Below are 11,390 nucleotides of genomic sequence, written 5' to 3'. Positions count from 1 at the left end.
CGCCCGCCCCCACCCAGTGGTAGTTCGAAGCCGTCAAACCGCGCAAAAGCCCAGCACTGCTTTCGCAGCCTGGGTGTATTTTTAACTCCAAGGCAAGCAGCCCCGCCCCCTACTCCGCCTGCTGGCTGCCCCCAATGGGAAACGGAGTTTCCGTCGCGTCATCGCGCGGGCAGACAGGAGCTGTCCAATCACCGCTCGGGGAGAACTGGCGTAATTAAAAAGCGGCGGAAGAAGGTGGGAGGGTCGTGACGCAGCGACTTTTAGTCGTGACTTTTCCGGGGCATCTCTGCGTTCCCTTTTTTTCCCTTTAAAGTAAAACGTCGCTCCGACGCACCCCCCGAGCGTTTCGGCGGGCGGAGACGGCGGCCGCGGCGGCGGGAGGGGCGCGGCGTTGACGCGGGCCGAGAGCGGACCGCCGCGCGGGGTCACGTGGGCGTGTTGTGGGGGGAGGGGCACCGTCGCGCGGTCGGTTCCGGGCGGTTGGGCGCGAGCGAGAGAGCAGGAGGCAGCCGCGCCCGCCGCCGCCCCAGCTCTGTATGCCGCTCTCTTCTGGCGCTGCCGCCGCCGATCGCAGCAGCAGGAGCCGCCATCGTCGAGGTTGATGTGGTTGGGCCGGGGCTGAGGAGGCCGCCAAGATGCCGCAGTCCAAGTCCCGGAAGATCGCGATCCTGGGCTACCGGTCTGTGGGTGAGTGGTGGGCGCCTCGCGGCCTCCTTGCGCCGCCGGGCCGGGGCCACGGTCAGGGCCAGGGTCGGCGCCGGCGCCACGGCCTTGCCTGGGCGCCGGGACGCGGCCCGGCCTGCGAAGTTTGGGGCCGGCGCGGCCATGTGGCGGGCGGGCGCCGCGCGTTTCGTAACCACCATTTTGAGCGGAGGTGGCGGCAGCCCGGGCGGCGGCCGCCGGGGCGAGGGCTGCGGGGGCGGCGGCGGAGGCGCGGGACGCCTCGGAGCCGCCGGACGCCTCGGAGCCGCCGCCGCGCTCCCGGAGCGCCGCCGCACCTGTCCCCGCCTGGCCGCTCGCTCTGGCGGCGGTGCAGCCTTCCCTCGCCCCTCCCCGGCCGCGAGTCGGTGGGGTCTTAACAAAGGAGACGGCACCGGGGTGCCTCCGTCCGCGGCCGGTTCGGCCTTTCCCGGGAACCCGGGTGTCTGGCGGGCCGGGCGCCCAGGGCCGGCTCCCCACGCGGGACCCGTGCGGAGCCCCCTGGGTGACTGCCCAGGAGGGAGGGCGAGGAAAGGCGCCCGGATCCCGCGCTGCCCTATTTTTCTTAGGGAAGAAATAAGGTCAGATAGTTGTCAGGCTGCTCGGCAATTCACAGGTCTTTGTCCTCTTCGGTTCCGGAGCGTTTGACAGATGTCGGAAAGTGGTCCCGGCCGGTGGTGGCCTTTTGCCGCGCAGGGCCGGGCCCGGCCGGGCAGTGGGCCGGGCGAGCTCCCGGTGTCCGCTCTGAGTGCGCGGAGTGGAGGCCCGACCGTGCTCCCGGGGAGTAGCGGGTTCGACCGCCAGCAGCCGGGGAAGTTGGGTTCGTCTTTTCGGTGCCGATCCTAGCAAGTGACTCGGCTGTGCACCGGACCACAGGGGCAGGGGTGGCGAGGGCGAGGGGCTGAGTCCCGAGCGATTGCGGAACGAGGTGCCAATAACTGCCACAGGGACGTCTGTAACTGCCTGTGGCCGCTGGACAGACTCCCCGCTCGCTTCGCTTCCTCAGTCCCACTTTCCACCGCGGGTGCCAGGGTCTGTGCTCTTTGACCGAGATCAGCTACAGCGTGCTTACTCATCCTTTTACCGTCGCCCTAAAGTGCTGCGGGAAGCGTGGCGGGGGATCAAAGGCTGAACGCGCCAGGAGTCCTAGGGGCAGTCCTTGTGTTGTGCGGTGCCAGATCGCAGGTGTATTATGGGGAAGCCGAACAGCTGTAGCCAAAACCGTGCATCGAATTGAGGCTTTTAAAGTTACTGACAGGCTACTTCCCCAGGACCCGTGTGGAACCCTGGATCCAGCCCTCTTGGCAGCCTGAGTCACCATGCTGTTGCTCTTCTGTTCTCTGAATTTCTTCCCCTGCGTTTTGTAGAGTGGGATCATGACATGGGCTGACTCTTGAGAGAACTTGCCCTCATCAGATAGTAACAACTAATGGAAGATAAGTAGCTCCTGTATGTCCTAAAGATCCTGACTTTTTAAATTATTTGAAGTGTGGTAGTGCATTCCTGTAATCCCAGTGACTCAGGAAGCTGATGCAGAGGTCCTAGAGAGTCGACTTAGGTAGACCTTTCCTCATAAAAAGGCTGGGGATGTGGATCGAGGGTACCGGGCTTGCCTGCATGCAGATGGCCCTGGGTTCATATCCCAAACTGGAGGAGGGCCTTAGGGGGGGATATGATTGATGATTGCAGTCTTTAATGAGCAAAGTCTAAGTGTTTTGTCACTCTTTTGCTAAAGAATTTCCTAATGTCCAATAGAAATTCATTGTTGTATCTTCCTTTTAGTTAGCATCCTCCAACCAGGTGTGACCTGCTACCCCTAAGGCTTTTCTTCATTAATATTTCAACTGCTCTTTGTTAAATGCTGTGCTAATTTAACCTGCAGTGGCATACACAATAACTTTTACGCCCTTTTTTCTCTGTCCTTGATATGTCACATTGTACAACTTACTTAGTTTTCTCCATATTTATTTTCAAATGTAGTGATTAAAAGATATTTTGGAGGATTAAGTTATTTCCAGTCTTGCATTTGATTATAAAGTTGTTTACCTTTGTTATGAACCAGAATATTTTATGGTTTGTGGGTTCCTTTTGGGGGGAGGTAAGGTTGGTCTTTTGTTAGCATGATTCCATGTACTAGCCACTCTTGGGAGTTTTTTGTATTAAGACTTCTTGGAGCTTACAAATGGTGCCACAGTGGAGAAATTTTAGTATATGTGTTTCTAGGTTGTGATGCTAAGCTGTTGTGTTGACTATCAAGAAAGCACAGTAATAGGCTCATCTAGAAATCACACCTTCCTTACAATGTTCTATTGATTAAATTTTCTTGATTTGAATAGTTATCATTGTAACTTGGTCATACCACAAACTATTTTAAAAGTCCTTCTGAAGTTAAAACTGAAATGCCATGATTGTTTTACTGCTTGAGTTTAAGTTTTGTGTGTATTTTTGACAACATTGATAATACAGAAAATATAATTCTTGGGTAACTTTTTTTCTATTGAAGTAATTTTCCTGTTATTAACAATGCTAAAACATTTAAGGACACGTCGCCTATAATTCAGTCTGGCTTTCAGGGAAGTGCTTTATGGTGTTTTGGTAGTGAGCACATGTGCCAGCTTCTTCATAGTCCATTGTTTCTAATACAGCTGAGCAATCTCATAATCTGAGGTAACTAAATTAAGTTAAAATTGTATCATCAGGCAAACTATTTTCAATCTGGTACATCTTGTATTGGAATCTTACACAGAGAGCTTTGGTAATCTGGTTTACTATTAGACCCTAATTAAAAGCTTATTTGTCATGTATAAGCCTCTTATGTGGTTAATTGGGAGGATGGGATCACAGGAATGTGAAAGATTATAAGAAAGTGAAACAACTGTGTGGTTTGACAAAAGGCAATTCATCAAAACTGCTCACATTATCACTGTGTGGCAATGTTTCAGGTAGAATTTGAATATTTCACAGAGAAAGATGTCATTAGATATTTTGTAGTAGAACACAGATTGTTTTTGGACTATTTTTAATTATCTTGTCTTTTTCTGACATAGTCTTTGGAAAAAATTGAAAGGTAAAAAACATTTTTCATGTATAAAATCTACCATTGTGTGAAATGATATATACCGCTGCTTAATAACATTCAGATGGGTGCTTGTGGGTTGGGGTGGTCCTGTAGTGGCCAATTCTTATTGAGGTTTGTAATTACTTTTTTTTTTTTTTTTTTTAGTCTCATTTGTTATTCTGTACAAGGAATAATCAGCTCACATTTGCGGTTATGACTTTTCCAGTGCCGAATGTTATTTTAATGTTAATGTTTGTTGCATCTTTCCATATATAACTTTTATCACCCCACTAGTTAGCAGTCACTCCCCCCTGTTTTCCTCCCCTCAACTCCTGGCAACCACTGATACACTTTGTTTCTATAGGTTTGCTTATTCTGAACATTTCATAGAAATGTAATCATATATGTGGCCTTTTGTGACTTGTGTCTTTCACATTTAGTTTCATCAATTTTGTAGTATGTGTCTGTATTTCATTACCTTGTGGAAAATCAAGTGACCCATAAATTTAAGCTCTTATTTAAGGAATCTCCCATTCCATTGATCTCATGTTTGGCCTTATATCAGAACCACACAAGTACTTAGTACCATAGTCAGTTTTGAAATAGGGACATGGAAATCCCCCCCCCCCCCCAGGTTTTGGCTATTCTAGTCCCATTCATTTCCACATGAATTTTAAGACCAACTTGTCATACGTGCCAGAAAAGCAACTGGGATTTTGATAAGGTGTTTTATGGTTTTGAAAGAATCTTTTAATGACTGGCTTTAAAAAAACAGTGAATTCTCACATCTACTCCTCACTATTGCATTACAATGTTATTTTAATGATTTATAAGATGAAAATCCAGCCTTGCACATCATGTGTAGTTGGAAAAGGGACAAGCATTAGCTTTTTCAGATAACTGTAGATATTCTTTGATATTCACCAAAACTTCATACATGAGAGTCTATTGAAGGTTAGTTGTTGTGTACAGTCTGAAATCATATGGATGAATTTTGTCATGCTCTGTTATATTAAACTCCATTGCACTGCTTTACACTTTGAATGAATCTTCTATCCTTGTTTGATTTTGTAACATCATGCTTTAGTTGGCACTTGTTCACTATTATATAGATCTTTATCCCCTGTTGGTTAATTTTATTTTTAAAAATTTTTCTCCTTTTTTTTTAAATGACTTTTTTTAGTTATAGATGGACACAATATCTTTATTTATTTGTGTCATGCTGATGATCAAACCCAGTGTATCACACATGGTAGGCAAGTGCTCTACCACTGAACCCTAGCCCCAGTTGGTTAATTTTTGTATACATATATTTTAAAATTACATTTGCTAGTATTGCCACCAATCTCAAAAAGTATTGGGATATTGTTAAAAACTTTCAAAAATTCTTATTATCTTGAGATTTGAATTTTCCTTCAATTTACAACTTCATTTAATTCTCAGAAAAATATCTGCTAATTTGATATATAGTTTTTGTCGTTCTTGGAAGTAAAAAAAAAAAAAGTATGCCCTGATAAAAAGTGGCTAGTGCAGACCACTTCTCAAGCAGTTGCCCAAGTGCTTTTTGTTGGTCATAACTCTTATACTTAAGTATGTAGCAGAGGTACTTTATTTGTACATCCCGTTTTGTCAAGCAGAATATTAAAAAGACACACACCTAAGGATCAAGATTCAATTAACTTAAATTATTTTTACTGCATTCTAAAGGGCATTTTTAGGTGAAAATGGACTTTTCCCCCCTTCTCTATGTAGTAGTGAAGAATAAAATGATTTACCATTTAGTTGTAGCCACTGTCTTAGTTCATGCTAAAGGGTACCACTCTAGCAGTTTTACCACCATTGCATTTGCACTGCTAGTACAACTGTGAACATAATATAAAAAGCAGATAGATATCTCAGTTTGGACCTCTGGGCGTTCACAGACCACCCTTTTGAAAATTGTGTTATTCCAAGATCTTACTATTACTGTTGTACTAAGTTAATTGATTGCAGCTGCATCCTAAGTGCTGTTGAATGAGATGTGGATAACTCTATCTTGGAGGATTCTGCTGGGATTGGCTCTTGTAAGAGCCCAGGCTGGTGAGGCAGGAAAGAACTTGGCATGATTGAGAGTGAAAGGAAGTACAGGGGTGGCAAGAACATAATGAGGTGGGAGTAGGAAATGAAATTGGAAAGGTAGTCAGGAGATGCATTACGCAGTGCTTTGCTGGGACTTTGGGAAACTGTTTATTGGGTAGTAAGCAATGCGTTACAAAAATGGTTGGGAAAATTAGGATATCTGTGTGCCTGTTAACATGGCTTCTGATTGTGGTTCACTTTTAGTTTGAGTTGTCTTCTTTGGAACCAGTAATAGTGTGGCTTCAAAGATTTAATAAAATTGCCAAGATGGTATCATACCAGGTCCTATAATCTAATAGTGTAAAATTTTTGTTATGAAATGCACACTGGTTTTCTTAGTTTGAGGTCCAAAATAACAAGTGAATAGCTTTAATATTGTCTGTGAGTGAATTGTATTTATTTAATAAGTCAGAACTGAACTTGGACATGATTGTGCAAGTGAAAGCATTATGAAATCTTTAGTGATCACACTTGAAAGAACGGTTATTCTTAGTTCTAGTTTATTTATGAAGTACCAAATTAAATCTGAACAGTTGATCTAGTATTCTCAGAGAATGTCATGTTTTGTTTTGTTTTAAAGGCAGAGTCTTGCTGAGCTGCCTAGACTGGCATCTACTTTAGAATTCTCCTGCCTAATTCTGAGATTACAGGCATGTGCCACTGTGCCTTGCCTCATAGAATATCAAACTGCTAACTGGCCGTAAATTGCTGGGTAATTTTATCATAAATATCTCAAACATGAAGGTCCTAGAGTACTATTTTAATATTCTTAAATGTATATTGGCTTATAATAAGAGTTCCCTGTAGGACATTGTAATTTTAAACATAAATTAGTTTTAGACTGGAAGCTCTAGAAACCTTTGTAATTTGCCCTGCTTTGCCCTGCAGAAAAGTCAGAGAAGGGTGATTTAAGGGGATTGATGAAATTAACTCCTGTATGTGCATACTTCGTTTTCGTCTTTATGGTTGGGTCTCCTGCCAACATTTCTCTTTTTGTTGTGCTTGTTTACAGAAAGACTCCTCCAGGCTCTTTGAAACAAATTGATACTTTTACAGATATGTAATTCTGCTTTTTTTGTAAGATGAAGAGCTGAATGTTAACTACAGGATGGAATAATAAATTATTTGTGAACATGAGATGCAAATACTGGTCTTTACAGTTAATAGGTTTTTTTCATTATTTAGAGAATATTTTATTATTTTCTGTAATCAAACCCATGTGGATAAGACCTTGCCTTTCTGTTTGTGTGTTATCCCTGCACAAACAGAAAAAATTAAGTTTAACATTTCTAAACCAGTATGACTATTAATTTCTATACGATGCCAACTAAATACAGTAAGCTGACGATGCCAACTAAATTCAGTAAGCTGAGATACTTTTTCCAAAGTTGACAGCACAGCTGGAGTATAAAAAATTCAAATTTTATATCTATATTAAAGGACCAATAATAGCAGTGTGTTATACATCAGTCGCAGCAGCAGCATTTCCAGGTTCTGAACAAAATTGTAGAGATATCCAGCACACTTCACTAAAAAGGGGGGGGAAAGATAAAAGAAAACAGCAAAGTTCTGTTTGGATATTGTTGTGATACTTGGCACCATTTTTTTTTAGTAGCTTCTTGATCATTATCCAAAGAGAAAATATTCTAGAGTAACCTTAAAGACAGTTCTGAAGCCAGGCATTTTGGTGCATGCCCCAGTGGTTGGGGAGGCTGAGGTAGGAGGATCACAAGTTCAAAGCCAGCCTCATCAACTTTGGGAGTCCCTAAACTTAACTCAGTTAGACCTGGTCTCTAAATAGAATACAAAAAGGGCTGGGGGTGTGGCTCTCTGGTTAAGCACCTCTAGGTTCAATCTCCAATACCCCCCCCCAATTTTTTTTTTTTAAACAGCTCTGATAAAGCACGATTACTTAAGAATACAAAAACCACTGGGGTTGTGGTTCAATGGCAGAGAACTTGCCTACCATGTGTGAGGCACCTGGTTCGATCCTTAGCACCACATATAAGTAAATAAATATAAATAAAAGTACATCAACAACTAAAAAATATTTTTTTAAAAAGTAATGTCACTTCTAAAGCAGTTACAAGAGGTTTTACATTCACTAAGTATTATACAGTACTGTCCTACATGAATTTTATATAATGAAAATGCTTTTTTCAGGCTTTTATGTCTTGCATGTATGTATGTATGTGTCTGGTTTTAAAATCTAAATTACATTTGATATTTTTAAAAGGATATTTTGAAATTCAGGTTCTCTTTGTCAGTTATGATTCGTATGAGTGACTGAAATAAACAAATGGCAAAGGTTCACCTGGGATGGCAGCCTTCATAGTGTGAGTAGAAGTGGAATTTCCATTTCTTTGCTGGGAAACACCCGAGTGTGATGAAGGGAACTTACGCCCTGGCTCATGTGACCCTACATACAACAGGGGCAGGAATACCTGGCCCTGAATATAAAAACTGTGCAGAGATTTTGGACCAGAGCATCCTTACATTTGCTTCTGGAGAAAGACAGCCCACAAAATTCAAGATGCAACCGTAAATTCTTGTGTTTACATTTCACACACAAAAAAGTTTCATTGTGCATCCAAGTTGAGAGACCTGGCCTGATATTCCAGGGATTTTAGCAGGTTGTGTTTTCATTGTGAATCAGTTCAGCCATACTGAACCACATGTAGAACATTCTTCTCAGTGCTGGGTGTCACTTGCCAACCTAGAGTGAAGGCTCTTCCCTTGGATCTGCTGAGCAATCCTTGAAATTATTTTCTGAAGAAGAGTTCAGGGCTTTTATCAACTATTCAAAACTATTTCAGTTCCCCCAAAAGATTGAGTCACCAGAACTATTGATTGAAGAATGTGTATGTTAAGAAAGTGTTAAATGTCATTCAAATATGTGTGAGTTAAATGCTTGCATAAATTAAGTCTGTACCATGTACCAAGTACACAGTAAGGACTTAGTCTCTAAGACTAGGTCAGTGATGATCCTTGCTTCATGGAGCTTCTTCAATCTAGTGAGGGGGGGGGCACAGGAAACAGTGATTATGATGATACTAACAGTAATTGTTTTTTTTTAAGCCATTGATTAATATGGAGCACTATCTAAAGTGCCATCCATGTACTAATTAACTTTCTTAATAGCCCTTAAACTTTGAGGTAGGTGCAGTTACTGTGCTTATTTTGCAGAAAAGGAAATGGGGGGGGGGCTACACAAAAAAAGTTAAGTGACTTGCTCAGGGTGAAAAGTTTACTAAGTGATAAAACCACTATCTGAAACCAGCAGTCACTCTAGAACTGGAACTTTTTTTTTTTTTTTTTTTTTTAAGTGCAACCGGGTTTGGACTGAGGGGTGCTTTACCACTGAGCTATAGTACTAACCCCTCCTTTTATATATAAAATTATAGGATTTCCCTAAGTTGCTGAGGGTGGCCTCAGAGCTTGTGATCCTCCTGCTTCAGCCTCCTGAGTCATTAAAATTACGGGCTTGAACCACCATGCCTAATTTATTCCAAGCTGGCCTTGAACTTGTGATCCTTATGTCTAAGCTTCCTGAGTAGCTAGGATTACAGGTAATGCTGTGCCTGGCTTAAGAGTTGGCACACTTTAGCTGGTTGCTACAAAAATTATTGATATGCAATTGGGGTAAGTGCTTGAGAGAGGGATAGCTAACATACCTGTGGATGGGAATGGAGGTGGGGGATTGTCTCCAAAGAAAAGGTACTTTTGGCTCCACCAGTGAATTGCAGACAGGGGCAAGGAGTGGCAAGGAAGTCTGGACTTAACTGTGTGCCACCTGTCTGTGAAGAATAACTTTATAGATTCTATTAAAATTTTCATACTTTTTTCTAGAAACAGTGAGAAGTCACTGAAGGATTTTAAGCAACAAATAAGATAATGATCTATACCCGCAATTGGCAGACTTTTTCTGCAAAATGCCCAAAAGTAAATATTTCAAGCTTTGCTGGACAAGTGGCCTCTGCTGCAATTACTCACCTTTGCCTTTGTAGCATGAAAGCAGTCATAGACAGTGCATTGAGTGACTGTAGCTGAGTGCCAGTAAACTTTATGCATAGATGTAATGTTGGAACTTTCATCTGATTTTCTTCACATGTTATGAAATACCATTGATTTTTTTTTTTTTTTTTTTTTTTTTTTTTTTTTTTTTTTTTTTACCCAACCATTTAAAGATGAAGAAAGGGGCTGGCAGGGTGGGAGGACATAGTTGGCTCATGGACTGTATAAAAACACAACAGGCTCAGGGCCAAATTTGGCTCCTGATCTGTAGTTTCTGATCCTGCCTTACATCCTCCAAAAGATGCCTCCTGTGCTCTGGGAAGTGAGAAGAGAGTGGAAATGGGAAGACCAACTAAGATGTTGTAGACTTCTGTGGTTGGGAGGGACACACATTTGAGATTTCATTAGAATGGGCAAGAAGTCTTTGTGATATGGGAGCTGTTAAGGATAACCTTCTGATTTCTAGTGCAAGAGGGAAATGTTGCCATTGGCTAAAATAGAATAGGACCAGGTTTAGGGGATGGAACAGATTGACTTAGGCGACTGTCAGATCCCCACACCTACCTTGCTTTCTCTCCAGCAAGGCCTTAGCAATGGCCTGCATAGTTCCTGTGGTTCTAGAAACAAGGCTGCCTCCAGCTATGGTTTAGGGGGTTTGCTGGTCCTGGATCCTCATATCACCCAAGGGTATGATGCAGCATCCTCTCACTGCAAGTTGTTTCCCTGTCACCTCAGAGAGAAATGAAGTTGCAGGACCCAGGTGGGTGGTGGAATGCACTTGCACAAGTGCACGCGCGCACACACACAGTCCATTCAGCCAGGCAGGGTGTCTGAGGGGCCCTGTCTAGCAGCAGGATGTTTTCGTCATTCCTCTTTCAGCTCCATCTCTAGATCTTTAGTTCTGCATAATTGTATTGCACAGATGTGTGAATACATTTATAGTAATAAACTGCTTCCTTAATCTAGCCAAGTCTCTGGATGTGCGGTATCCTAAAAAAATTGCACTGTACACAAAATGAGACGACCTTCAATTTTTTAGACCTCTGTGGAGGTCATTCTAGAGCTAAATTTATGACTTTTAGCTAACATTTATAACATCTGAGTTTATACAAATAGGATGTTCCTGTTTCTTTAAGCCTGTGGCATAGAGCACCATTTTCCAATAGAAATAGAATGTAAGCCACATGTTACTAGGTTTTCTAGTGCCCACATTGACATAAACAGGTGAAACTAATATATTTAACTTAGCCCAGGATGTCCAAAATACTGTCATTTCAACATGTAATTGATACTTTTACATATCTTCATATTAAATCCTTAGTCTCTTGCATATTTTACACAGTGACACATCTCAGGACTAGCTACATTTCATGTGCTAACTGTCCAGGTGTGGCTCCAGGCTAGAATTGGACTGCACATGTGTAGTGAGAAGTTAACTGGTGTTGGGAGGTAAGGTCGGTGCAGATTTTTAAGGACTTTTGAAGAAATTATCTTCATAAAT

General features: G+C 42.7%; 1 protein-coding gene across 3 annotated transcripts in view; it reads left to right on the top strand.

Moving 5' to 3' along the window:
* Positions 1-240: 240 nt before the first annotated feature.
* Positions 241-11,390, top strand: part of Rheb (Ras homolog, mTORC1 binding) — a 45,469-nt gene continuing 34,319 nt past the window's right edge. For all 3 annotated transcript variants that reach the window (XM_005326686.4, XM_078040852.1, XM_078040851.1), the window contains exon 1: positions 241-687. In XM_005326686.4, coding sequence (XP_005326743.1) covers positions 636-687 — 52 coding nt within the window. In that variant the 5' untranslated portion in view covers positions 241-635. The remainder of the gene's footprint in view (positions 688-11,390) is intronic.

This window comes from Ictidomys tridecemlineatus, chromosome 2 (assembly GCF_052094955.1).
Source record: "Ictidomys tridecemlineatus isolate mIctTri1 chromosome 2, mIctTri1.hap1, whole genome shotgun sequence".
Taxonomy (NCBI): domain Eukaryota; kingdom Metazoa; phylum Chordata; class Mammalia; order Rodentia; family Sciuridae; genus Ictidomys; species Ictidomys tridecemlineatus.
The sequence above is the reverse complement of the archived record's forward strand: the minus strand, read 5'-3'. Positions and strand labels throughout refer to the sequence as shown.